The sequence below is a fragment of the Camelina sativa genome, chromosome 15, assembly GCF_030686135.1.
Source record: "Camelina sativa cultivar CO46 ecotype springtype chromosome 15, ASM3068613v1".
Lineage (NCBI taxonomy): Eukaryota > Viridiplantae > Streptophyta > Magnoliopsida > Brassicales > Brassicaceae > Camelina > Camelina sativa.
Window position 1 is genome coordinate 10,046,358 of NC_141894.1, and position 22,715 is coordinate 10,069,072.

General features: G+C 39.2%; 2 protein-coding genes and 1 non-coding gene across 3 annotated transcripts; 1 reads left to right on the top strand and 2 right to left on the bottom strand.

The window, feature by feature from the left end:
* Positions 1-4,334: 4,334 nt before the first annotated feature.
* LOC147926453 (small nucleolar RNA R71) lies at positions 4,335-4,441 on the bottom strand. The gene has a single exon (XR_015583050.1). It is a non-coding gene; the product is annotated as a small nucleolar RNA R71 (small nucleolar RNA).
* Positions 4,442-13,711: 9,270 nt separating this feature from the next.
* On the bottom strand, positions 13,712-14,742 carry LOC104746348 (uncharacterized). The gene is made up of 5 exons (XM_010467804.3): positions 14,588-14,742; positions 14,397-14,487; positions 14,239-14,304; positions 14,080-14,132; positions 13,712-13,979 (listed from the first exon to the last, which is right to left on the bottom strand). The coding sequence occupies exons 1-5, from the start codon at positions 14,618-14,620 to the stop codon at positions 13,848-13,850; spliced, it is 375 nt and encodes a 124-aa protein (XP_010466106.1). The 5' UTR covers positions 14,621-14,742; the 3' UTR covers positions 13,712-13,847.
* Positions 14,743-21,016: 6,274 nt separating this feature from the next.
* On the top strand, positions 21,017-21,343 carry LOC147926454 (uncharacterized; the record flags this gene model as incomplete). The annotated part of the gene is made up of 1 exon (XM_087487070.1): positions 21,017-21,343. A coding segment is annotated over one exon (273 nt), but the record flags the coding sequence as incomplete, so codon positions are not given.
* Between the last annotated feature and the right edge of the window lie 1,372 nt (positions 21,344-22,715).

The following is a 22,715-nucleotide window of genomic DNA, read 5'->3' on the forward strand; positions in this document are numbered from 1 at the left end:
AACTACTCCTAAGACCAAGTGTAAAGAATGAAAGAATGGGTTTGAGATGATGTTTCTGATGAAGGGTAGAGATAGGACCAACTTCAGTTTGGAATGTTCTTTGGGTAGACAGGGCGCTGCTCTTGTATGTATCAGTTGGTTTCAACCTTTAGCCTTCTCTTAAGCTCAACTCCTTTTTGTGAGAGAACCTTGTTCTGAAACCACATGAGAAGGAGACCATCATTGTCTCTGACCTTTTACCCTAGCCAAATGAGTTCAACGGCACTACATAGCTTGATTCACGGCTCTCTGTTAATGAATGTTAAAGGGAGTGGGTTATAGGATTGCATGTGTAGATTAAAGAAATAAAGTTCCTTCAACATGCATCATAGAACTAAAAAAAAGGACCTTGATTCTAACTATTTTATTTAGCATGTTTTAGGTTCTGAGACCCCAACTTCACACCTCTCTTCCATACTCTGCTCTTGATTGTTTGCGTGAGGGCAAGCAAAGATTAAGTTTGGGGGAGTTGATATGTCTATATTTTGTCTCTCCTTAGCATATATTTATCATGCATTTAGCTAGGATAACTCATTGGTTTGCATCATTCTCTAGTCCTTTCTATACACTTTGCAGTTTTAGGTAGTTCTTGCATCATCCTTGCATACATTGTACATTTCGGAGTATTTCAGGTATTTAGGAGATGTTGGAAGCGCATCTGATCGAGCTACGCACTCCAGCTGTCTGATCGAGCCACGCACCCCAGCATCTGATCAAGCCACGCACCCCAGCGGTCTGATCGAGCCACTCTCACTCACCACTGATCAAGCCAACCTCCGAGCACTCCTTCGAGCCGTTTAATAGGGCCACTCTCACTCACCACGTTCGAGCCACTCTCACTCACCACGTTCGAGCCACTCTCACTCACCACGCTCGAGCCACTCTCACTCACACCGTTTGAGCCATACTCATTTGATCCATCGCAGCTGAACCACTGGACGCACACCGACTTGTTTGCACATGTCAAGAAGACGTTCCGTCTTACACGCTTCAGGAGATTCCCAAACAAACGCTTCACCTTGTCGTTTTACGTTTTAGGGATTTACGTGTTTTTACTATAAATACATTTTGCTAAGTCTTGGCTAAAGACATCTTTTATCTCGTTTTTGCTATTTTCCTGAAGGTTTAACCTATTCACCAAAAACGTTCTCAGACTCTGTATTCCGACATTTTTTTGAGTTTATTGAGTATTTGCATCTGATTTCTTTTACAAGTTGTTCACCTCATTTTTATTTATCTTACTATGCTTGATTCAATATTTACTGAGTTTGTATCCTTGATGATGATTTTCAGATATGAGTAGTGTAGTAGTTCTTGAGGATGGGATAGATTAGGTGGAGGATCTTAGGATGTAGAGTTTTTAAGCTTTGATTTGTATGATTCCCTTTTGGACTAGAGTTAGAAATACTTGTTTCTCTCTGATAAATTGGAACTAGGTTTTAGACATTTCCGCACCCAAAAAGTGTTCGATGAAATGTCTGACCAACTAGTGCCAGATACTTAAGTTCCTAGCCTAAGATATTAGTTGTCTAGGATGTTTGTTGACAAGAATGAACTTGTTTTTCATGCCATGCTTGATCATGTTTCTCTAGCGAGAGCTGGTTTGGAAGTGGTTTAGTTTGAGTAGCTTCTGTCAAGAGATTGGATTAGCTAAGAAGTGATGTTCATTTGATGTTCATATATTTCACCTTGTTTTACCTTAGTATATTCACATCTTTTGCATGATTTACTATCCAGTTTGGCCATTATTGAGTAGCTTTAGGACTGTTTATGCATTAGAGTAGATTTGCATTGTGTTTGCATAGTTTCTTGCATAAACATGTGATTTTGGATCCTAAGGAGCATGGAAGGAATGCTGAAGAGGATTGGAGCTATCAAGTGAAGAAAACAAGGGAGCTAGAGCTGAAGAATCAAGGTCCGGAAGCCCACTCGACCGCCCACTCGACCGCCCACTCGACCAGACACTCGACCGTGTGCAGAGAAGGACTCGACCGGATGGAAGAAGTAGAAGAGAGGTCACTCGACCAAGCACTCGACCGAGCACATGGTCGAGTTGACCGAGCCGCCTCCCTATTTTGTCTGCTAGCAGATTTAGGGCTTCCCCACTTTTCTATATAAGTCCCTTGTACCTCATGGCCGCCCACAAGTCAGAGAGAGTCAGAAATAATATCTTGTAGCCACAAAAACCTAGTATTTACCCCTTTTGGGTATTATCTACTTTTTGCTTTCTTCTGTTTAGATTCTCTAGCCACTTTTGCATATTTTTAAGAGATCTTTGATACTTGTTGGTTCCATAATTTTCTAAGTATTAAGAATTTGAGTTTGATTTCTTCTTCAATATTGTAGATCTCTATCTCGTCTTTTTAATCATGCAAGTTTCATTGATTTCTGGGTTTGTGATTTTGTTCATCATGTTTAGTGATTGTGAGTAGTGGCTTAGGATCTTAAGGATGGATTAGGCTGGGTAAAGGTTATGGGTGTTTAGATTGATCAAGCTTTATTGTATTACATCTCTTCTAGATTAGATATGCTCTATGTTGTCCTTATACTGAGAAGGTAAGGATAGATCTTAAACTTCTTAGCATCACACCAATTTCGAAGTTGTTAGATAAGGCTAAGTCTAGAGATTATCATAAAGCATGCTAAGAGATTAGATGTTTTGTTTGGTTTTTGACAAAAATGATCTGGGTTTTAATGCCTGCTTTAATATGTAATAGCTAGTGAGTGCTAGGTCTAAGAGTATCTAAGCTTGATTGTTATTGCCATGAGAATGTATTAACAAGAATGAGAGGATCATTGTCTAGAGATAACTCATTGTTGATTGAGAATTGTTGATCAATCTAGATAACTATAGCTTAAGCCCATCCCATGAATCCATCCTTAGGACCTTTCTTTGTCTATTGATTTCCCAGTTTAAATCATGTTATTGCTTGTTGCTTGATTCACTTTCATTTTGCTCTGTTTTGTTTGTTGTTTTGTCTCTATTTTACATCCGCAACACCACTCGACCTACCACTCGATCGAGCATCCGATCGACTTCTTGATCAAGCATCATCCAGAATTCTTGTTTATGTTATGCATATTTCTAGTTTCATTCCAGTTTCATTTCTTGTTGCATTCATTTCATTTCTGTTGATTCTGTTTCATTTCCTGTCTTGCATTAGTTTAATTCATGTTCTTGTTTAGCATCATCACTGCTTTGTTTTCACTGTTTACCTTGCATTCAGTCTCTTATCTTAGTATTTTTACATTCTGCATTTTATCATTATCATTAGGTTGCTAGTTGAAAACATTCATCATATTTGGCTTGACTTAGATAAGTATTCAGATCCTGATTGCTTGCATCACACTCATTATGGATTGACATCCTTTATGCTACAACATCATAAGGGTAATTGAAACACATTGCATCCACCTGTTCATCCATCATCCATTATCATCATTCATCATCACACATACAAAAGACCATGTTTCAATTTGGCGGCGTTTCCATTTGAGTGTTTGTTTGTGATATTTAGGATTCATACAAGTCTAAGATTAAGTTATATTGTTCCTTTGATCACTACTTATTTGAATTCTTCATCTGCTTGGTTGTTTTGAATCTCAGGTACCTACTCGACATACAACACGAGCTACCACTCGACCGTTTGCATGATCGAGTACCTGATCGAGTCACAACCTGGATTCAATTAGTCCACTCGTCTCAGTCAGTTTGATCATCAACTCGAGCTAGTGCTCGACCGAGTGCCTGTTCGAGTCAGTCTTCGGGTTAGTTGATGCAAACAAGGTCCAAGGGGAATCAGAATCTCCAGAGGTATCTTGATCACATCAATCGCCTACCAAGAGACCTCAGATAGCAGAGAACAAGAATCCTCCAGGAACAAGAAAATCAGTTGCTAATGGAGAAACAAAACAATCAAGATCCAAGGCCAAGGAACATTGGTGTAGGAGATGCCCCAAATACACACAATCAAAGAGCTGGTATTGTGCCTCCAACAGTTGCTAATAATAATTATAAGATCAAAAGTGGGCTAATCTCTATGATTCAAGCCAATAAGTTCCATGGTTTGCCAATGGAAGACCCCCTAGACCATTTTGATGAGTTTGACAGAATTTGTAGTCTCACCAAGATCAATGGTGTAAGTGAGGATGGTTTCAAGCTCAGACTTTTCCTTTTTTCCCTTGGAGATAAAGCACACTTGTGGGAGAAGACCTTACCAACAGGAGCTATCACAACCTGGGATGGCTGCAAGAAGGCCTTCTTAGCCAAGTTCTTCTCCAATGCAAGGACTGCAAGGTTGAGGAATGAGATTTCTGGTTTTGCACAAAAGAATAATGAAAGCTTTTGTGAGGCATGGGAGAGATTCAAAGGCTTCCAAACTCAATGTCCACATCATTGCTTTAGCAATGAATCTCTACTCAGCACCTTATATAGAGGAGTCCTACCTAAGATAAGGATGCTTTTGGATACAGCCTCCAATGGAAATTTCCTCAACAAGAATGTAGAAGAAGGATGGGAACTAGTGGAGAAGAGGTTTGTCTCCAATGATCAAGATGAGAAGTACAAGAAGGACTTGAAGGTAGTCCATGAGAAGTTGGAAAAGATACTACTCAGCCAGCAAAAGAACATTCACTTTTTTGTGAAGAAGAGGTCCCAGCTCAAGATGGGGAGAGAGAGTTTGCTGAGATTTGCTACATGCAGAACCAGGAGGGTGCAAGGGTTATAATCAATTCAAGAACAATAATCTCTCCTATAGAAGCACCAATATGACAAATCCTCAAGATCAAATCTATCAACCACAACAGCTCCAACAACAAAACAACTATGCACCCAAACAGCAATACAATGGTTTTCAGGCCCCAATGTGTTCCCCTTCAGGGTTTCAGACCAACCAAGGCCCAGAACCAAATTTGAGAGCAATGATGCAGCAAATGTTGCTTGGGCAAGCTAATGGGCAGATTGAGGATGCAAAGAAGTTTGCTGAGCTGAACCAAAAGATAACTTCTCAGTATAATGATCTCAACATCAAGTTTGAAAGTCCAAAATCCAAGATTGAGACAATGGAGAACAAACTAACTTCTTCTTCCACTATAAGGATGGACCAACACAAGGGCAAGGCTATCATGCCCTCTACAGAATTTGCTAATGCAATCAATCTACGTAGTGGAAAGGTGCTACCAGAACAAAAAGGAGTGCAACCTATCACTGAGGACAGTGAAGAACAAGATGGGGAGGGTTTTCAGCAAAAGGACCCTCAGGATGAAGAGACGATCGAACTCGACCCACTACTCGAGCACACACACGATCGAGTGGGTGATCGAGTACCTTCTCAGGAGAAGATTAAGCCAGTTGCCACCAAGGAAAAAGAAGTCTGGTTCATTCCTCCTCCTTACAAGCCTCCACTACCTTTCCCAGGAAGATTTAAGAAGCAGATGGTTGAAAAGTACAAGGCATTGTTTGATAAACAAGTTAGAGAGATTGAGCTTAGGATGCCTCTAATAGATGCTTTTTCTATGATCCCTCCTTACCAGAAATTCTTGAAAGATGTTGTGATGGAGAGGATCAAAGAAGTTCAAGGGATGGTGACCCTTAGTCATGAGTGTAGTGCCATAATCCAAAAGCAAGTGAACGCTCAAAAGTTAAGAGATCCTGGTTCCTTCACTCTACCTTGCTCTATAGGCCCTTTAACCTTCAACAGATGCCTTTGTGATCTGGGAGCCTTTGTGATTTGGGAGCCTCAGTGAGCCTAATGTCTCTATCAGTTGCTAAGCGCCTAGGGTTTACAAAGTATAATCCATGCAATATATCTCTGATCTTAGCAGATAGATCAGTAAGATTACCATATGGTGTTTTGGAGGACTTACCAGTTAGAGTTGGAATAGTGGAAGTCCCAACAGACTTTGTAGTCTTGGAAATGGATGAAGAACCAAAAGATCCTTTGATCATGGGAAGACCATTCCTAGCTACTGCAGGAGCAATAATTGATGTGAGAAAAGGGAAGATTGATCTCAACTTGGGGGAGGACTTGAGAATGACATTTGACATTGTAGAGGCTATGAAGAAACCAACAATTGGAGAACAAGTTTTATGGGTTGAAGAAATGGACAAATTAGCAGGAAAGTTGCTGGAAGAGCTAGCAGAACAAGATCACCTTAGAACTGCTTTGACCAAAAGTGGAGAAGAGGGGTTCATCTACAAAGAAACCAAAGCTTATGAAGAAATCTTGGACTCCTGCAGAGAATCAGATAGTTCAGAGGTTTTTGAGGGGTTACCAGCAGTAAGAGAGGAATTCTGGTCAGTTCAGATAGCAAATACCAAGAGCTCGACCACCCACTTGAGTACACACTCAACCGAGCACCGATACCACTCGACTGAGTGCCCTGCCGAAACTCTCACAGATGACTGGTCTGAGCTAAAAGCACCAAAGGTAGAACTCAAACCTCTCCCATCTGGGCTAAGGTACGTTTTTCTAGGTAAGAACTCTACTTATCTTGTGATGGTGAATGCTAAATTGAGTAGTGAAGAACTTGAGTTGCTAGTTGTTGAGCTTAGGAAATTTAGGAAAGCTATTGGTTATTCACTAGATGATATTAAAGGAATTTCACCTAGTCTCTGCATGCATAGAATTCACCTTGAAAATGAATCTTACTCTAGCATTGAACCTCAAAGAAGGCTTAACCCCAACCTAAAGGAAGTAGTAAAAAAGGAGATTCTTAAGCTGCTTGGTGCTTGTGTGATCTATCCTATCTCTGATAGTACTTGGGTCTCACCAGTACATTGTGTCCCTAAAAAATGAGGAATTACTGTCATAAAGAATGATCATGATGAATTGATTCCTACCAGAACTATAACAGGACATAGAATGCGCAGTGATTATAGAAATCTTAATTCTGCCTCTATAAAAGATCATTTTCCTCTTCCATTTATTGATCAAATGTTAAAGAGACTAGCCAATCATACCCATTACTGTTTCTTGGATGGATACTCTGGATTTTTCCAAATTCCTATTCATCCTAATGATCAAGAGAAGACAACATTCACATGTCCCTATGGTACCTTGCCTATAGGAGGATGCCATTTGGATTATGTAATGGACCAACTACTTTAAAAAAGATGCATGATGTCAATCTTCTCTGATCTTATTGAGGATGTTGTTGAGGTTTTAATGGATGACTTCTCTGTCAATGGAGATTCTTTTTCTTCTTGTCTTGCTAATCTATGTAGGGTCTTGAAGAGATGTGAAGAGACAAATCTGGTTTTGAACTGGGAAAAGTGTCATTTCATGGTTGAAGAGGGCATAGTTCTTGGACATAAGATTTCAGAGAAGGGTATTGAGGTTGATAAAGCAAAGATTGAGGTCATGGTCCAGCTTCAACCACCAAAGACAGTCAAGGACATAAGAAGCTTTCTTGGTCATGCTGGGTTCTACAGAAGGTTTATCAAGGACTTCTCAAAGATTGGTAGGCTATTGACAAGGTTACTTTGTAAGGAGACTGAGTTCAACTTTGATGAAGAGTGTTTGAAGGCTTTCAAGGAGATCAAAGCTACCTTGATATCAGCTCCAATAGTCCAGGCTCCAAAGTGGGATCTTCCATTTGAGATTATGTGTGATGCTTCAGACTTTGCAGTGGGAGCAGTTCTGAGACAGAAAAAAAGATAAGAAGCTGCATGTTATTCACTATGCAAGTAGAACTTTGGATGAAACCCAAGGGAAATATTCAACAACAGAGAAAGAGCTTCTTGCAGTGGTATTTGCCTGTGAAAAATTCAGAAGCTACCTAGTGGGGTCCAAGGTAATTGTGTACACTGATCATGCTGCTTTGAGGCATATCTACTCAAAGAAAGATACCAAGCCCAGGTTGTTAAGGTGGATACTACTTCTCCAAGAGTTTGATATGGAAATAGTTGATAAGAAGGGTATAGAGAATGGAGTAGCTGATCATTTATCCAGAATGAGGATAGAGGAAGATATACCAATAGATGACTCAATGCCTAAGGAGAAGTTGATGCAACTCGAAGTCACTCAACCGCCAACTCGAGCAGACACACGATCGAGTCCGTTTGGCTACTCGGTCAAGCACGACCAAATGGAGGAGTGGATGGCACTTGACAGTGAAGATTTGCCATGGTATGCTGATATAGTTAATTACAAGGTATGTGAAGAAATTCCAGCATACATGGACCCCTACAAGAAGAAGAAACTGCTCAAGGACATAAATAGTTACTATTGGGATGAACCTTACTTATACAAAAAGGGATCAGATGGACTGTTTAGGTGTATAGCAGAGAATGAAGTTGAAGGAGTTTTGGGAAATTGTCATGGTTCTGCTTATGGTGGTCACTTTGCAACTTTCAAAACTGCCCAAAAGGTCCTATAAGCTAGTTTATGGTGGCCTACATTGTTCAAAGACACTCACAAGTACATTACAAAGTGTGATGCTTGAAAAAGGATGGGGAATATTACAAGAAGAAATGAAATGCCCCAAAATCCAATTCTAGAAGTTGAGATATTTGATGTGTGGGGAATTGATTTCATGGGACCTTTTAACCCTCCTTCAAATGGGAATGGCTACATATTGGTAGCAGTGGACTATGTGTCCAAGTGGGTAGAGGCCATTGCAAGCCCTACTAATGATCATAAGGTGGTTCTAAAGCTTTTCAAGACCATAATCTTCCCAAGATATGGAATTCCAAGAGTTGTGATCAGTGATGGAGGGATACACTTCATTAACAAGATCTTTGAAAGAATGCTAAGGAAGTATGGAGTTAAACACAAGGTATCCACAGCTTATCACCCACAAACAAGTGGGCAAGGTTAAGTATCAAACAAGCAAATCAAGGCCATTTTATCAAGAATAGTGGGAGCAACAAGAAAAGATTGGTCTAGTAAACTTGATGAAATAATTTGGGCTTATAGAACAGATTTTAAGACACCAATAGGAAGAAGTCCATTTCAACTTGTCTATGGAAAGTCTTGCCATCTCCCAGTAGAGGTTGAGTATAAATCTGTATGGGCAATTAAGCTTTTGAACCTTGATTTAGAGACATCACAAGCAAATAGAAGTCTAGATTTGCATGAGCTTGAAGAGATCAGATTGGAAGCTTATGAGAGCTCCAAAATCTACAAGGAAAGAACAAAAGATTTTCATGATAAGAAGATTCTCATTAAGGATCTAAAGGCTGGAGACCAAGCTTTACTTTTCAATTCAAAGCTCAAGCTGTTCCCTGAGAAGTTGAAAAGTAGATGGGGAGGTCCTTTTGAAATAAAAGAGGTTTTGCCATTTGGAGCTGTAACACTTCTCAACAAGGATGGTAGTGAGTTCAGAGTTAATGGTCAGAGAATTAAGAAGTACTGGGGAGAAAAAGAGAAACAAGAGAAGTCAACAATGTTTCTCAAGGATGCCCCTCAAGCCTGAAAAGGCATCAAAAGTCAAGCTTAGTGACTTTAAACAAGCTCACTAGGGAGGAATTCCCTAAGGTATCCTTGTATATAAGATTAATTTCCTTGTGTTTTATGTTTGTGTTGGGCAGGCTTTTATAAGAGAGTATAGATGGGTTTGAGAAGGATTGGACTTAAAGAAATGAATTTTTGGGGCCACTTGACTAGCCCACAAAAGGTACTCGATCGAGTGCCCAATCGAGCCCAAGCCCACTCGACTCATTCTCTTTGCTCGCTCGACCGAATGGAGGGAGAACCAAGTTCAAAATTCAAAATTGGTCAAGCACTCGAACACGTGGGATCGAGTGGTGGGGTCGAGCATGTGCAAAAGTGAGTCAAAGATTCCCAATTCAAATTGTGAATGGTAAAAACGCTCCACCTTGTCACCTTGTCCCTTTATTCTTCTTTATAAGCTCATGAACTCGAGCATAGGCTCTTCACACCCTCAAATTTACATAAACACTTCAAATTCTTGCTAAGAAATCTCCTTGAAAAGCTTAAGGTTCAGTTCTTGCTATTTATGGGTTACTAACCTATTAACTTTGAGCTTTGGGTTTATTCTTCCAAGTTTTTTTTGAAATGACTTCCAAGAGGAGTGAAACACAAGAACGAGCTGCTGCTCGCCGAGAAGCTGCTAAGCTTGTAGCTGACAGTTTCCCTGAGTTCCAAAAGGTGCCATCTGTCCCAAGAGAATTTGGGGAAGGCACTCGACCTCGAACTCAACCACGCACACGGCCGAGTGGCCAGTTGAGTGACTCGTCGAGTCGGAAAGCACAGCAGAACCAAATTGACGAAGAGGATTAGGTCATGAGTGAGAGTGAGGGCGAGTTGGTGTTTGATTTCTCTGAGCATAGAAGACACAAAGAAAAAGGGAAGAGGCTAGCTGAACCCCAAGAAGAAGCAGAAGTGGAAGAAGAATCTGGTTCCCAAACCTCAAGCCAACTCTGTGAAGCCTTCATGAAGATGAGCTTCCAAGGAACAAGATACCCACAAAGGGAAACCATGGAAAAGCTGGGTATTGCTGAAGATGTTGAGTTTCTCTTTGAGAAAAGCAATCTAAGCAAATTCATGGGTTTGTGCTTGGAAGGGTATAGGGAAGAGAGCTGTGAATTTCTAGCCACCATCAAGTTGCATCTCTTCACAAGTATGGACCAAGACATGGGAGCTGGTTACATTGACTTTACCATCAAGGGCAAGAAGTATGAGCTGTCACTCAAGCAGCTAGCCAAGGGATAGTAGAGGAGTTAGAGAGACCAGCAAGAGAGTGACACTTTTACAAAATTGGAACAAGTGGCATGGGAAGACAGTTGAGAAGCTGAAGAAGAAGTTTGGAAAGATGACCAAGACCATAAAGGAGTTAAAGAAGGAAATTGTTGAGTTGAAGAGTGGAAACTCATCACCAACACCATCTAGACCATTGAGGAGGAGTAGCTCAACTAGAGCATTGTCTAGAGCTGAAAACTCGGTGATACCAGCAAGAGCCTCGCTGCATGAGCCAATTCAGAGGGAGAGAGGTCCAGTTCGCACAGAACAGCATTTTCCGAGGCACTCGACCGGTTCACTCGAGCACCCACTCGATCGAGTACCTACCCAGACCTCCCTATGGCTTTCCAGCTCCTACAGGTTATCCTCCTTTTCCTTATGGTCATGCTTACCCACCCTTTCCACCACAATACTTCATGGACCCAGCCCTCTTGGAACAATACTATGGACAACAAGGTCAAACATTCTTCCCACAGCCACAAACTCGACCAGCCAGCTCGACAGCACAGTCGACCGAGCAATCGATCGAGTCACAATTGATGGCCATAGTCGATTACCTTGTTTCTCCTTCCCCAAGTCAGAATCAAGACCCCAGCTACACATATGACAGCATGAGTGATGCTTTAGACAACTTATTCCACAACCCATAAGGTACCACAATCACCATTTTATGGTAAATACCATTGCATTTCTTGTTTTGTTTTATTTTGAGTCTTGAATCTTCTGTCAAATTTCTCTTACACAGAGGACTGTGAAATTTAAGTTTGGGGGAGGGTTTTAGATAAAATTTGACATTGTTTTCTGTTTTCTTATTTCAAATTTTTAGCATAATCATATTAGTACTTGCATTTCATCTAGGGCATAGAAAAACCAAAAAAATTGAAAAAATTTCACAAAAATCTTTAAAAAACAGAGTGTTCATATAGTTTGCATTGCATATTAGGATCTTGTTAGCATGTTTCATGTAGGACTGTTTCATATGTTGCATTAGGGATCAATGATGAGTTTAGCCTTGTTAACTTGTTTAATTTCACTAAACTAGGATCAATGGCCAAGTTAATAGTACTTTGATGCTAGTTGAGTGGTTAGAAACATAAGATTGAACCAAGTCTAGAATTCCTATATTGCATTCTGTCTAAACTGAAGCATGTTGTGATTTGATGCCATTTCCTATTTATAAGAACCTAATATTGACTTTTAATTATCAGTTTATGCATTGCTTTAAACTCATGGATACTTTATAATATTTGGATCATCTTTCCCATTTTTACCACTCTTGTTGATCCCAGTAGCTGATTTCATCATTGAATCAGTTTTCCCCACCCTTAACCAACCTTATTTTCAAGCCATGTTTAATCTTGTGTTTGTGAGGCCTATTTTGGGATTGAGCTTGGTAGAAAGTGTTAGGTTTGAACTAACAAGAATTAAACCTTGTGTAGTTCTAGTTTGCATTTTTCAAACTAGATAGGACTAGGTGGTTTAAATTCTGGGACTTGTTGTGTTCAAAAAGAAAAGAAAAAGAGTGAAAAGAGAAAGAAAAGGGTAAAGTCCTTAGGAGGGAAATGTTTTAAAGTAAATTCAAGTTCTAAGTGAAAGAATGGTAGTAGTAAAAAGTTTCAAATAAGGTTCTGGTCAAAGAAAAGAAAGAAAGAAAAGAAGAGTCTAGTAAAAAGCTTTATGACTTGGGAAACAAGTAAGAAAGAGAACCTTAGCATTTAAGAAAGAAACCCCTTTCCACTAAAGAAATCAAGTAAGAAATCTGGCGGCGGTGGTCATGGTTCTAAATCTAGCAGCGGTGGGAGACCAAGCAGAGATATTGCTTTGTCTTCTCACTCCTCTAACCCCTCCTCCATCAACGAGACTTCTTCACACTCCTAACATTTTCAACATTCTCTCCCATCTCAGTATACGTCGGAAACACTACCCCAGTATTCTCGACAACCTTCTCCTCAGCCACAACTCCGAGGCTTTCAACAACAAATCCTCTCCCAAATGCAGCAGCCACCCCCACCGCATGTTCATGTTCCGGTGTATCAACAGCCGGGTCATCCAAATCCGGGGTACCAACCACCAATTCAGAATCCTGGGTATCAACCGCCGCTTCAGAATCCTGCGTATCAACCGCCGCTTCATAATCCGGGGTATCAGCAACCGGCTCCTCACAATCCGGTGTATCAACAGCCGCCTCATCATAATCCTGGGTATCAACCGCCGCTTCATAATCCAGAGCATCAGCCACTGCCTCCTCAGAATCTAGAACATCCACCACCGGCTCAGAATCAGGAGAATCAAGACTTCCAACAGCTCCTTGATGATTTGCTTGCACTTCCGGGTCGACAACATCTTTCCATGTTGAGTCCGCATCAAATCCCCAACACTCAAACTACTTGGTATCCGAATTATTTTCTTTTATTTTTTTATTTAGATAAAGACGAAGAAGTTTGGTGTGTTGTGTTTAGATATAGTGGTGTGTTGTGTTTAGATATAGTTTGGTGTGTTGATGTAAAGAAGAAGAAGTTTGGTCTTTAGGGATAGAACCAATATCACACTCTCATGTTTATGGTCTGTCTTTTTTTTTTCAAACTTTCTTATCCATTTCAAACTTTCTTATGTGATTCATTTGTGTTTGTTTGATGGGTTTTATAAACCGTAAGTGTGCTTCGTCTTACAAATTTTAGCGTCTAACTACTTAGCTTGTTTGTTCTCTAACTCAGTTTGTTATATGAGGTAGCTGTGGTGGGTGTTTCACATCTAATATTTAACTATGTCTACCTTTTCATACAACTCTGTTTGTCTAGCTGATGTTCCCAGTGAGGAGTTAGGGATGCTATTGATGAGGCAGGCAGCAAATAGCAGCTGGAATCATAAAATCACAAACGCATGTGTTTGGAGGATGAGGAAGTTGTCAATGAAGGTGAGAAGGACCAAGGCGATGTTTAGCATTAGGCCCCATCTCTCGGAAACATATATTTCTTTTGGTTTTTTCATTACGAAATTATGATGTTAACAATAACGAAAATATTGTTACGAACAAAAGTTAACCCACACAAGAACATTTTCGGAAAAAGTATCGCTCCATAATAACCAAATACTTTATAAAGATAATTAGTGTTTACGAGCAGACCCCAACAATTCAGACAACGCCTTGTCCCATCGTTCATAGAATTCGCCAGCCTCCTTCAATTCAGACCACCTCTTTTCCGATCGTTTGTAGAACTCGTTAGCCTCCTTCAGTGCCTGAAAGGAAGAGAGATGAGAAGATGAATAATAAAACTATTGACACATACATACATGGGTCATTCAAGTGGATTTCTTGCTTTTGGTGCTGTTTACTTACCTTGAGCCGAAGCTCTCTAATTTCCGATGCTCTACCGCCAAACGTGAGATAACCTTTTATTATATAATTCCAAAAAAAAAAAAAAAAAAAGAGAGTCATAAGGCAAATTAATTCGAGGAAAAATATATATAAGGGAGGAATCAAATCTCTCTATTATACCTACGACAACTCCCCAAGCCAATCCTACAACTGGACGAACTATCCTCCACTTTCGAATAGCCGACTCTGCAATCACAAAATTGATCAAAAAACAACAATAATATCAAAATCGGTCTTGTTTTTCTCCTAAAAACAAAATTACATGTCGAAACCCCCACCTATACCATCAGTGATGCTATCAGGGCTAGAGCAGAAATTGCGGGATTGGCGAGACACCACCGCTGATCTCCCACCTCGGTAGAAGTGACCCTGTTAAGATTTCGGTCAACCAACGATGATCGGAAAAAAAAGAGAGGGATAGATCATAAAAAAAAAAAAAAAAAAAAAAGAAAGGAAATTTCGGATTCACCTGCGCCATAAGGGATCTCAGAATTGACTGCATGTTCGGAAGAAATTAGGGTTTGCTCTTCTGCGTCTCTGACTTGTTTCTTTCTTTTAAAAAGGGGTAAATATAAATTATCTAATGGGCCTCTTGTTTTATCACACGATCTTTTTTTCTTGTTTGGGATAAATTAGTGATTTCATATCCCCATTTGGCATTTTCCAATAATAATTTAAGCTACACCTAACGTAAAAGAAGAAGAGAGGACCAATACAGATAAATGAAATGAATCAAAGATTATATAACATGTGTCAGTGTCATAGTTTGTTTACAGATCATATAGATATATTATATATGCTGACACATGCTATTTGCAACCACTAGAAGAAAACACGCCTTTTGTAATGAAAGAATTCATAGCTAATCTCTCGTAAATAGACAAAAACGAGGAGATTGCGAGGAACACACTTCTCTCACAAATCGCTTCTTGCAAATTGGTCAACGTCGCAAATCCCTCGCAATTTTTGCGAGGAAACAAATGCCCTCGCAAAAACGACGCAAATTGCAAGGGACAATATCAATAATAGATTCCTTGCAATTTAATTCAAGGAAATCCCTCGCAAACTTTGCGATGGCCTTGCAACTTTTATTTCCGTCGCAACAGCTGAGGTTTGAATGATGAATTTTACATTTTGTAACTATGATTATTTTCAAATTATGCAAATTAATTATGATTATTTTCTAATTATGCAAACTAAAATTCATAATTAGCTAAAATATACTTTTAATTAAAACTGAAAATAAACTTGTAAATTACAAAATGTTGTTAAAATTACATAAACATAAGTTCAAAACATAAATTCAAACACAAGTACAAGTTCAAGAACAAGAGACCCTACGCTGGTCTTATGATATCTTCTCCACCGGCAGTTGCTACTCCGGTCTGAGGTCTGGTATCTCCTGCTCCGGTATCATCTGTGGCATAAGTCTCAAGTCGGGGAAATCTTGCAGCAAATTCAGGGTCCTTCTCAGATAGATAATCGAAGTAGGCATCGTAGCAATGCATCTTCTGAGCATTTTGTTGCAACTTCAATGCATAATCTTCTAACCGAGTAGACTGACTCGCAAGAACAGCTTCGGCGACAGAAAGCTTCTCAGCTATAATGACTGGATCTTCAGTCGGAGTAGGCGGGAGAACAACATGAGCTGAAGATGCTTTAGTTTGCATATTACCAACTCCATATATCCTGTTTTTCTTCTTTGGAGCAACCTGCAAACAACAAAAAACAGAGACACAAAGTAAACAAAGATATGAAACAAGTTATAACAAACACTAGATATGAGAACATAAGTGAAAACCAAAACACAATGTATAGTTCAAGAATTTACCTCAGCAAAAATTTGGTTCTTCATACTAACTGACAATCCGCCAGAAGCACTACTCTCTATATTGTCCCCTGAGCATAGCCCAGTTTCAGCCTCAATTTTTTCCGATGACACTTCATGGTAGACCTTCCCAGATATTCCATCCACAAACTACCTATCAGGTTTCCGCTATGAGTATCTTCTAGGACTTTCAAGAAATCAGGAAGTGCCTCACCAGTCATCTCAGACTAAACAAAGATATGAAACAAGTCTTAGACTAAATCAAGAATTTATAACTAATAGTGTTAAATAACTAACTTAACATACTTACATGTGTTTGTGCACGGGCTTTAGGTCTGACCAGACCGATTTTTTTGTATTCCAGTGCCATCAGGATCACTGTATCCAGCATTTCGACTATTGATACTCTTTTCCTCAGATTTTGGTTCACACCAAAACTTGACCAAGCCTTCCCATATTGTAGGATCAAGCCACCACAACTTTGCATCATCACCTTTTACTCTCCACTTAGACTTCCACCGAGACACTTGATCAGTCATCCGGGTCTTCAACTTGCTTTCAAACTCGGTTCAAACTCTCCCGTTGATGGACTTTTCCCAGTTATATGTTTGCTTGTAAAAACATAACATGAATCAGAATCAGAATCAAGTAAGTAAAAACAAAATCTGTAATTTAAACACATCAACAAACATTTAACTTACGACAAAAGTTTCAAACCACCGGTTTACAACCGGATATGGTGTTTGGGTCCAGTTGGCATGAACTTCTTTGAAATCTCTTATAAAGATGGCCCGGACAGTCGCAGCAACCGAAGAATCCTGGTCAAACCTACAAAACAAAAGAAAAAAGAGAATGAGGATCAATGAAAATAGATCTAACAATTTAGACAACCCTATCTACATTCTTACCATGGAATACCCCAGAGGGCGTTTAGGATCCAGTTTCTTTAAGCTAGCACGACCGGGACTTGCAAGTAACTCATCCAAAGTAAAAAAAAAGAAGTCTGAGGAGACATATCGTTGACACGCGAATTCAATTTCTGTGGTGGAAGATGATCTTCCACCGCCGGTGAGGTTCCTTAACGATTATCTAGGATCACTGGTGAGGTACCTTGCGAGGAGGTGGGAGAAGCTAACCTTTGAGCAGAGGCAGAAGAAGGTAACCTTCGAAAAGGGATCACTACAAGAAAACAAGCAAATAGCGACTGCACTAATAGTCACTATTTAGTCGCTAAACAGTGTGTTAAGACTAAATAGCGACTAAAACCAGTAGTCGTAAATCAAGAGTCGCTAAAATAAATAGTCGTAAAATTAGTCGGCAAATAGCCACTACATTACGACTATTTTGCATAGTCGTAAATTTAGTCGTAATGTAGTCACTAATTTAAAATAAAAAATACTTTATTTATTATTATGAAACCATGATATAAAAAAAAAAAACTGTATTACAAAATTAAACTAAATTCATAATTAAAAATAAGAATACATCATACTAGTAAAAAAAAAGTAAATATTGGAGGTATCATGAAAACTGTGGTTACGACTAAATAACACTACAAGAAAACAAGCGATTAGCGACTACACTATTCGTCGCTTTGTAGTCGTAAAAACTGTGGTTACGACTAAATAGCGGCTAACGGAAGCAGCTGGAGATCGAGAGTCACTAATTAATGTAGCTGTATATATAGTCGTCTTTTTGCGACTAAGCTACGACCAAAAACCGTTGTCATTATATTGTCATAAGGTCGTCATCTCGTCGTCGTTAAATTAGTGACTGTTTTACGACTATAGTGTGATTAAGTACTGACTATGGGTTTCGTAGTCGCTATATAGTCACTTATCTTAGTGACTTTGAGATGACTATTTTACGACTATTTAGCCACTGATTTTTTATTTCAGAATCTGAATGTTGCATATACTAATTTCCCTTTATCCTCTTCCATTCATTCTTGTATACCAACTTAAACTGAATGGTTCGAATTTGGAAAGACATAATATCGAAATATTGAAATATAGAAATACATCATGTTCAAGTTACAGAAAACAAAAAAAGGTCATAAACACAATCTGAAAGTGGGAATGAGTTCATCCAAAAGAGATATAGAGTTCATCCAAAAGAGAGAGATAGAGTTCATCCAAACGAGTGAGATTGAGTTTGTAACATTCGTGAACCAGAATCCCGGTTTAGGAGTTGCATCGGTCGATGCAACGTTGATTCTCTGCGTTTTGACTTAAGTCAAACGCTGCGTTTTGGGGAAAGAAACCCTTAAGATCGTGGTTTTTGTCTCATTCGCGTGTGGAGCCGCTTTTGAGAGAAACGAAAGAGAAAGAAAGTGTTCTTGGTGTTTTTGGGGATTTCTGGAGATTTGTGGCATTTCTTGGTGAGATCTGTAGCTGGGATCATTGTAGGAGCTTCCTAGAGGCTTGTTCTTGCTTGTTAGAGGTTCAGATTCTTCTGTGGCAAAGGTAAGTGCATGACCATGGCTTATCTAAGCTAGAGATCTCTCTGATTTGCTTGTTATGTGTTGTTAGGCTGGTTAGATTGTTATTTGGGACGTTAGGAAGCTTTCTAGTGGCTTGGGATCGAGTTTCGTGGTTGCAGGAACGAAGATCCGGCGAGAAGCTTCAGAGGAAAACGATGCTCGGTGTTGCATCGGTCGATGCACTTTGTGCGTCGGTCGATGCAGATGCGAGGACGACGCGTAAACTCTAGGATTTTCGTGTTATGTCGAGCATGCGTCGGTCGATGCATATCTTGCATCGGTCGACGCAAGTTAAACTTGCATCAGTCGACGCAGATCTTGCGTCGGTCGACGCAACCTCCATCTGGTGTCGGTCGATGCATGTTGGTATCGGTCGATGCAAAGTCCTGGTTTGTTATTGTTGATTGTTGAATGTTGTTTGATGGTTAGAGATGTCTCTATTGCTTGTGTGTATAGCCCAGTAGATGGGAGGATTGCCTCACTGAGTGTTTATAAAATACTCATGCATATCAATATGTGTTTGTGGTGCAGGTAAAGGCAAAGTGTGATCGTGGAATCAAGGCAATGAAGAGGAGGATGTTCTAGGGACTCGGTTTTATGTTGTCTGGTATTGCTAGGTTGCTAGAGTTGGGTCATTAGAACATTGCTAGGTTGCTGGTTCTATGATTCCTATTGTTTTGGATATTGATTATGTTGGAATATGGTTATATTTTATTATTGAATTATTATTGAATATTGGTTGGTTATTTCCGTTGTTGAATGTGTTGGTGGTTAGGTGGCTAGTTGGTATGGGACCACTAGTTGTAGTTTATTTTATTATATTATATTTATTAGTTATTATTTAAAAAAAAAAAAGTCGGTCGTTTCATTTTGGTATCAGAGCCCTTACGGTTCTAGGTTTGGGTTCACTAAGTTTCTGTTGTAGATGTTTGGGATTTGCATGCTTGATTGATTATGTGAGTTAGTCAATTGTGTGCGGCATGGATTCCTAGAACATCCTCTTCGAGCCGATTGTGTGATTCGACGGTGAGTTTATATTTCCTGTGTTATAATAGAAATTGTTTGCTTAGCCTTCTGTTCATGGTAGTGCAGATGGTTAGAGAGGATGTTGTGGCTGGTCGAGGTCGTGGACGCGGACGTGGTCATGGACGCGGACATGGTCGTGGTAGGGGCAAAGTCCTAGTGGTTAGTGAGACCGAGGACCAGAGTGTGACAGCTGAGGGTGTTGGCGAGTCGCAGGATGTTCCGGGGAATTCCGTGAGTGTGGCAGGAGGGGGCGGTGTTGATGCTCCAGTGGCCGGTGATGCTAGGGTTCCGGGTGTGGGAGTACCAGCGGGTGGAGTCCCTGGTACTGACTTTGCGGCTATGCTAGAACAGGTGTTAGAGCGGTTACCACCAGTGGTACCGGCTCAGGCTCAGGTAGTGCCACCAGTGGTGGCGGAGGAGCGGCAATCAGTGGTTGCGGATGTGGGAGAGCATGGACGTTATTTGGCTATGCTCAAGGAGATGAAGGGTCTGTTCACTGAGAGGTTTTTGGGTGGTACAGATCCTACTGCTGCGGATGCTTGGAGGACGAGTGTGGAACGTAACTTCCATACTCTGACGCCGTGTTTGATCGGTTGCGAAATAATAATTCCTTGAGACCTCATATTAAATAAATATGTTTCTATAGATAACTACTGATGTCATTTAAGAAAAGATCGGTTCATAATTTGTTTTACTGGGCCGTTTAGTTTGCATGAAATTGAAGTGGTCGTCGTTACATATTTTCTGGATTAAATAGGAATTATTAAAAATAAAGAAACAAAAGAAGCCATTTGTAATAATCATAACTAAAGTTTAATAGTAAGGAACAATCGTGTGACCGATCAAGAGCTATGACTATGATGAATATTTACAGTTGATCATCATCAGTTCCTTTTTATGTACGCAAGAGTTTTTGAGTTAAAATCTTCAATTCATAATACATTCAGAAATGATGATCTTTTTTTTAATTCCATAATGATTCAGCCTTGGAAATTGCGAGTGTTTCAAATCATGACAAAAACCGATTCAATGTTTAGGTTCCTCTTCCAGTTCATGGATTACCACCAATCCACGGCAGTAAGTGCCAGTCTTCGTGAACCTCAAGCCAAGGATCAAAGCAAGCCGAATGATAAGTATTGGCTGCAGCATAAGTGTATAATTAAGCGTATGCATCTAAGTGTTTCACCGTTCTTGATATTCTCAACACAGAACCATATACTCCCCATGCTCACAGTTTTGTACTACCTCAGCTGTGAGGGTAAGGTTCTTGTCGCAATTAAGTGTAATAGAGTATCGCCACATCTTTTGTTTTTGACACATCTCAAAAGTTCTTTCTACAAGTCACACAAACTCAAATAGTCACAAACTCACAAGTCACAGCTAATAACTATTAAACTTCTTCATCCATCATATGAAAAGGAACATAATCAAACGTTGTACGTATATACCATTCCTCTCATTTCCTTGAGATTATTCAATATATATAGTTACATATACTATATAGTGTCCCCTTATGATATTGTCATCTCTCAATCATAAGATTAGTAGTAACATATTAATTATATCTCTACACCGTCGACGTTCCTTATCCAAAACGTCATGTCGAAGGAGGCTGCACCGTCAGGGACGTCTTCCATCACCGCCTCTTGTCCGGGCGGAAAGAATATTCCGGTGCGTGGGTGTGGGACCCAGCTCTCCTCTTCGCTGCCAAAGTTGAGATTATGGTCGGAAGTATCTCCAAAGCAACTTACCGTCATCGGGTTTGGTTTTGCAGCTTTGCTACTTATTCCTGCACGACCTTGAAATTGCTTCCAACTCCTAAATCAATCATTTGAAAACAGTATAATCAGTTACTTCTTCTTCTTTTCGTTAAAGACCTCCAAGTTTACTATTTTACTTATCGATCACACATTTTAACATCCACCCTAGCTTGTTATATAGTAGCACAATTCTAGTTCTACGAAAATACAAAATTGTTAAATATATACATCAATTGCTTAAAATTTGTAAAAACAAAAAAAAATAAGAAGAAAAATCATAGTCTAAAGCAACTAACACGATGATTTATGTGGGTTTCTTTCCAACTTTTGTGACGTATGTTGTATAAATAGCATTTGATTAGAGAAAATAAATAAAGAATGATGAGAAAAATTTATGGCTTTGACCTTAATAGCAGTGTTGGTGCTTTGGCGATCCCAGTTCTTCCCATCAACTGTGTCTACGATGTTTATATACTGTATCAGAGTATGTACTTAACTATATTCACTTTTGATTTTAGTACGAGTATATTTCTGTCAGTCTATAACTTGATCAGCTTGTGTTCTGTTATCTCTTTGGTGATCTGTTCTATATATACACACCATAAACTGTAGGGCCAGAGAATCTGGAGAGTGGGAAAAAGAAAAGAAAAAGAGAATTGTATTTTTTCAAAAAGTAATTAGTCAGTGTGTTACTTGTTTTAGTTTTGGTTTAAAAGTTGTTACTTGTTAGTTTTAAAAGAATTTATTACGGGTGGCACGTTTTCCATCGATCGAATGGGTATATCAATGTAGTATTAATTATTAGGAGATATCTCAAATAATATGCTTAACCAATACTATGCTTTCATAACCTCTTTTCCAAAGAAAATAACATTTAATTAATCTTTTAATGCTTTTATGACAAATATACGAGTTGACAAACATTTCAGAATATGCAAGGTATTAAGTTGCAGATTATGGATGTATTTGTATGTAAATTTTAATATTTTGCGGTTTGAATTGTCTGTGGCGTTTGTGAATTGTGACCCGTTTGTAACATTTTATTTTAGTGTTAACATATAAAGACAATTAAGAAAAAGTTAGAGAAATGAGGGAAAAAGTTAGAGTCCACGTAGTTCAAAAGTCTTCACGAATATTAAAGTACAAAAGTGTTATGTATAATGTCGATTAATAGGTGCCGTTGGTTCTAAAGAAGTTCCGAATTTAATCCGACTATGATATCGGATGGTGATGATTTTGGAAGAACTATATATATTTCAACATCACTTAGCTTGTATTTCAATGGTTGCAGATGTACGTAATGTTTTTATAAAGCTAGCTAAAATATAAAAGAAATTACCAATATATATTATAAAAGAGTTAGGAGTGTTTTTTTAGAAGTTTGATAATATCATCAATCAAGTTTTAGAAGTGTTTTTTCAACCAAAAAAAAAAAAAAAAAATTAGTAGTGCATTATGCATGGAGCGTTATGCTATTATTTTCTTAAACTTCATCTTGATA

What these genes read in the sequence shown, in the direction of transcription:
- LOC104746348 (XM_010467804.3), bottom strand. Translation starts at nt 14,620, where the DNA reads ATGCAGTCAATTCTGAGATCCCTTATGGCGCAG. An exon ending in TGAGATCCCTTATGGCGCAG is followed by an intron (nt 14,488 to 14,587) that starts GTGAATCCGAAA and finishes AAATCTTAACAG; the next exon opens with GGTCACTTCTACCGAGGTGG. An exon ending in TAGCATCACTGATGGTATAG is followed by an intron (nt 14,305 to 14,396) that starts GTGGGGGTTTCG and finishes TTGTGATTGCAG; the next exon opens with AGTCGGCTATTCGAAAGTGG.